General features: G+C 33.2%; 1 protein-coding gene across 1 annotated transcript; it reads right to left on the bottom strand.

Moving 5' to 3' along the window:
• Positions 1 to 1731: 1731 nt before the first annotated feature.
• Positions 1732 to 2829, bottom strand: LOC107816842 (NDR1/HIN1-like protein 1). Its single transcript, XM_016642588.2, has one exon. The coding sequence runs from the start codon at positions 2705 to 2707 to the stop codon at positions 2072 to 2074; it is 636 nt and encodes a 211-aa protein (XP_016498074.1). The 5' UTR covers positions 2708 to 2829; the 3' UTR covers positions 1732 to 2071.
• Between the last annotated feature and the right edge of the window lie 3098 nt (positions 2830 to 5927).

The raw sequence follows: 5927 nt of genomic DNA, 5'->3' as shown, positions 1-5927 counted from the left end.
TATAGTAGAGAAAGATTGTGATGAAAAACCTTGTGTTGTCTACAAAAAGCATTGAGCAAAGTTGTTATTGAAATGATTCCTATTCAAAATAAGGTATACGACATATATCGAAAGACGATTCCTATAGATATTCTTTACAGTTCAATAGTATCAAACTTTCATTATTGTCTAATGAAAGTATGATGAGTCTAGAGTATCTCTTATAAACAACGGGAAAAGACGTGTTTGTCGGTACTAATTTTAATAGTACTTCAATTATTGGGAATACTGTTTTACCTCATTAATTAACTTTTTATCAGCTGAAAAGGTGTTTTCCGAAAACGTCTTTTAGAATAAAAGAAACAAGCTTTATCAATTCAGAGAAAAGATGTAGAAACACGTTTGATTTTAGAAATGGTAGTTAATTTGGAAGTATATCCACATTTACCAATTTAGTGTTTCTTTTCGTATGGTCCGGTATTACTAATAGGAGTACCTTTTTTTTTCACATTTCTATGTAGCATTAACTAATACATATATTTTTCACAAGTAATATGGGTAATACTACGAAAAATAAAATGGAAACCAGAAAGTATATCTAATTATGCAAATTTTATACTGACAATCAAATAGTGATGGTAAGCAGACATTTAACCATAGTATGAATTGTTTTATTAGACCCTTCTCTATGCGCGAGTCAAACAAACCCATAATGTTTTAGGAGTATAACTTTTGCCAGTACACACTCTTTCTTTTTTATTTTAGGGTCAAAAGGAGGTTATTTCCTATTTAATCAGTTGCGAAAGTGTGAGTTTATACTTGCTGTTTGAAGTGGCCTTCAAACCTTATCTCTTTGTTATATTACTACAAATTTGGCCATTTTCTTTTATTTTCCTCAGCCGGCGGCTCAGCCCAATATGGGTGTGATAATTTCCCACTAGAACACTTTACCTAACAAACACTTGCATAATAATTAATCCTGGCAACTAATCGAAATGCCCTAACTTGTTACGCACTTTCTGAAAAAAGCACCAAAAACATGAGGTTCTTTACTTTTTAATTAAATTAACTTCCAAGAATTTCTTTAGGTGATATTTTAATTTTTAATTTAAGTTATATGCACTGAAAATTACTTTTTGTAGCAAATTTAATATAATAAATTAAAAAATATTGTATTAATATATTAAATCGGTTAAACTAGACTGATAGTGGGATAGGCATATAACTTAAATCCCTCTACTTTAGGATCTTAAAACGTTTAGCTAACAACCATTGAAAATTTAACTATGAAAAAAGCAGAGTATAGATTCAGAGTAATTTATACTAAGAAATCACCAAGTACAGAACTTGTGATTTATATGTTAACAGTATGTACAAGTCAAATAAGTTGTAGTGATAATCGTAGTTCACAAAATCATCCCTCCCCCCACACACCCTAAATTGTTATATTCAATGAATCTTTAGAAACCAAAAGAGAAATGAGGAAAATAACAAGTCATGGTTTGGCAGACTATCTTAATTATTCACCCAATACAAGAACTTGTAGATCACATGGCCTTGGCCTTCTTTATTCATAGACTTAACGAATATACAGCTCATATGTTCCCATGGACCAAACCCTCAATCTTTGGTAATTTTAAAGCCATTTTGTCTAAAATATTTTTTAACTTACAATTAGCACTAAAAATTTGAAAAGGTAGGGAAGAGTCAACATCAAGTAAGCGCGATCAATTTAAAAATATTTAATGCTTAGAAACCAAACACACTGACAACAACTTGTATATATACCACTTGTACAACAATAATTGTATCACTTTTTTCTAATGAGAAGAAACAATATAATATATAGTAAATTACACATAATCCGAATGAATACAACTTCTTACAATATTGTGAATTTTTGGTATCTGTCCCATCCTCAATATTTCGTTCCCACGTTTATTTTTAGCAAATTGTACAATTCATCAACTATGTAGGACAAAAGACTAAAATTAAAATTCAAAAAAAGAGATGCTGAAGCTGAAATAAGGTGGAAAAGTAAAAACAGGTTTTAAGAAGGGAATTAAATACTTAACGGTAGTAAAAACGAACTTCAAACACTGACATCACAGCTCCGGGATAGCTGGTACTTAACGGCGTTGTTTCCGACGACGATTCCGCCGTTAGCAGGGTGGTCACCGAGTGGAACATACGCGGAGCACGTGACGTGAAGATGGTAATGACCGGTTGTAACAGACCCTACTTTCCATTTCACACGGCCGTCAATTTTAAAGTCGAGCCAAACGCCGCCATTTTGTTGGTCTTCGGTGAGTCCAGGGCCGTTATAGGGAGCAATCGGTACGTTATTGCCCATAACAAACGGCGACCAGATGTTGACGTCTTTGTGGCCTTGGTATACAGGAGGAATTTGTGTGTAATAGGTAATTTGCTGGTTGTGGTAGGTGGCGTAAATATCCATCTTGTCGTAATATATGCCTATGTTGCTATTGGGATTACGGGCGTAAACGGTGGCTTGAATAGAGGTGGAGAAGATGTTAGGGGCGGAGACATTGAAGATGAAGATGGTGGTGTCTTGGAGGATGAAACGGGGTTTTTTGGGTTGAAGAACGGCCCAAACGATGAGGATAGTGAGAAGAACTAAGAAGAGGAAGATGAGAATAGCGGCGCAAATTCGCCTGACGATCTTCTTCTTCTTGCATTTGTGGTGGCTGCACTTTTTCTCTGACATGTTTCTCCGGCGGTGGTTGTGGTGGTGCAGAGGGAGGAGAGTTTGGGAGTGGAGCTTTTTAGAGTGAGGGAGAAATGGAAAGGGAGTGGAGAAGGGGATTGATTATCTATATAGAGGAGGAGGGTCCTTTTCTTTGGTGTGTAGGAGTGAAAATGAAATATTTGGGGTAGTGAAAAACTGAACACGACTTCACCCAAACTTTTCAAAAGAGAATTGTTCTATCTAATCAAATTTTTTTTGTTTCCATTCAGTGTGTTCGGTACTCAGACTATATTCGAATTTATTTTTGAGAAAATACTCTTTATCAAAAAAAAATTATATACTCAAGACTCAAACCTGGAATCACTAGTTAGGGAAACAATAGCCACATCCACTCTATCAATACTACCTTATCATGCAACTATTAGTTCTTCATTTATGTAACTTTTGAAAAATAGTTTATAAGTAACGCTGCGTGTCTTCAGATCACCGTTTGTGAAAAAGGTTAAAGATAAAAAAAAATAGCTTCTAGTTTTATCTTTTTATTCTAATAATGCAAATCTAATAGAGTATTTTTAACTTGATTGGAGTGCAAAGCATACTTCACTTTTTTCTTCACAAAAATATTTATACTGCTAAACTAAAAAAAAAATAGTATATTTCAGTTAAACTAGAAAATATAGAGAAAACCAAATGAAAAAGCAAACGTCTAACTAATTTTGTAGTTGAATAAAATGCATTCTTTATGCTGCATTGTGTCCTAGAAAGTCTACAGTAACATGGCAAAGGGCACTAATAGTAATAATGTCAAATGTTTCCCCCACTTTCATACCATAACATGGGTCCCACGTACATATATACACAAGTACTTATTACATAAAAATATATTCTATAAACAGATCACTTAAAATTCAACTGCAGCTAAATTTCAACAAGTATAAATTAACCTATAGAAGAGTATGGACCGTGTAATTTCTTTTGCAGCCTCTTTGAATAAAATTTAAATCTAACTTGAACATGGTGCGGGTATTCTCCTGTGGTCTTAACTTGATTTGTCCTTACCAATTAAATTTTAGACAGTTGAGATCTCAAATTATAGGAAAGATTTTAGTTAAACAATTATTTGCTTTTAGTGTACGAGGAGGAGAGAAGTAATAGTTTGTTATAAGTTCTGGACCTTGCCTCTACAATGTAACTTGAAAAATAATTTAAGAAGATTTGGTTCGAGAAGCCAGGCTCAAGCGCTCGGGATCCAAGACACGCATTGTACGGGAATAATAGATATCGGCCAATTTGTGCAACTGGTCAGTGCTTGTTAATAACACATTAATCTAGGTTCGTACAATATGAATTCGCACTTTGCACAAACTAAATTGCACTTTCACAGGTGGATCTGAGAGTTATGTTACTTTTCAAAGTAAATAGAACCTTCTCATTTAAGATTAGTTGACAATGTAAGAATTTGTAAATTGACCTCCCTCAGCTTAATCCGAGATTGCTATAATCATTTCCATTTTTATTTTTAAAAATATAATAATATTATTTGCATATACAGTAAGACTTCTCTATAATAACATCCCTATATAACATCTATTAACTATAAAAACCAAAATTTTCTCAAAATCGACTTTTTAAATTATATTTTACCTCTCTATAACAGCTTTTCGCATATAACATCAACAATCATATTTATAGCAGAACGCTCTTTGTAAATTATCCATTTATAACAGCCATATAAAATCTTTAAGATTACTAATAAACAAAGTTTTTCATTAAACAAAGTTTCTATCTTGCATATATAAGACTTGAAGATTTGCACATGATCAAATTTCAAAAAATATTTATATAGAAAATTTAACTATTAAGCTATTAGATTATCTTCAAGGAAAAGCTATTGGATGCCTTTTTGCTGAAAATTTGGACATGAATCTTCGCCAATTCAAGCGTTATATCGCTAGTAAGAGAATGAAATCTACGAAACAAGCTACAATTACAAAGTTCTTTCATCAATCCCGAAATTTTTTATTTAAGGTAGCTTTAAAATGGCTGCCTTAGATTTTGAATCCTTATTCTTTTAGTTATGAATTTATTAGTAATGTATTAGCTTTCTTCAAAATTTAACCATTGAAATATACATGTCTTTTGATATTTTAAATTTGAATAATTTACTTATCTTTTATATGTAACATAAAAAAAAAATAATTGATTTTTGGATAATTTGTTTACCCGCATAACGGTACAGTTGAATTTATAGCGTGATTTATAGACAAGCGAATCGATTTGACCCAAAAACAATAAGTAAATAAAAATAGAGATAAGATTATCAAATGAAATTAAAGAAAAAACAAGCATGACTAAGAACTTTAACCTTTCCGGTGACAAGAGTGTACGCAATATTCAAGTATTGAGATTGAGCATAATAGAGTATAACTTTTTGTGTGTAGAGTATTTTGTGTCCTGCAATGGTTGTTAATCCTGCTATTTATAGCTTTACTTAGGGAGACAAGATCCTAAAATCAAACCCCTCTTGAATGAGAATAAAATCGCCATTGATGGGTGTATAACGGTTAGCTTTGAATGTCGATAACCTCTGTAATGGCTGCCTATTAAATGTTATCCGATATCGAACCTTTGAACTTCATTGTTAGCTACACTCCCCTCGTGATCTATCCAGCACTGGTCACGCACTTCACATCCGGTGCTAGTTATTTGTTGACTCACTTTTACCTATCTTCGTTACACGTGTCACCTCACTATTCAACCATCTGTTATCAAACCAATTTCACTCCATACACATAGTCCCCCTATTTTCAGGTGACGCAACTCAGTGTTACTGGAAAGTAGATAAGAATTTTTTTTCTTGGCGGAAAAGTTCCTGAACGGTCTCTGACACTTGAAGGGACGCACGTCTTCTTGCTTTTAATACTCCGAACACGTGTTGGCTCTTTGATTTAGCAAGTAATTTTGCCGATTTTTGAGGTTATCATGACCACAATGTTTTCCATCTATAACTTCTCCACTACTCATCATTTTTGCTCTTTACCTTCACAACTTTTGCAACTCTTTCTTCTTCTCTAAATTTCCTTAGAATGTTTCTACAACACTCAACTTTCTCTTTAAGAACTTCTCCACAGATCTTTTACCAGCATGTCTTCTTAGACTGCTATATCCGGAAACACTGGGCTTTTCTTTGATGGAGGCCCAAAGAAAAACAAAACCAAAGAGGTTGATGTCTAATCCG

This window comes from Nicotiana tabacum, chromosome 2, assembly GCF_000715075.1.
Source record: "Nicotiana tabacum cultivar K326 chromosome 2, ASM71507v2, whole genome shotgun sequence".
In the NCBI taxonomy this organism is placed as follows: Eukaryota; Viridiplantae; Streptophyta; class Magnoliopsida; order Solanales; family Solanaceae; genus Nicotiana; species Nicotiana tabacum.
This window is presented reverse-complemented; position numbering and strand designations above follow the sequence as displayed.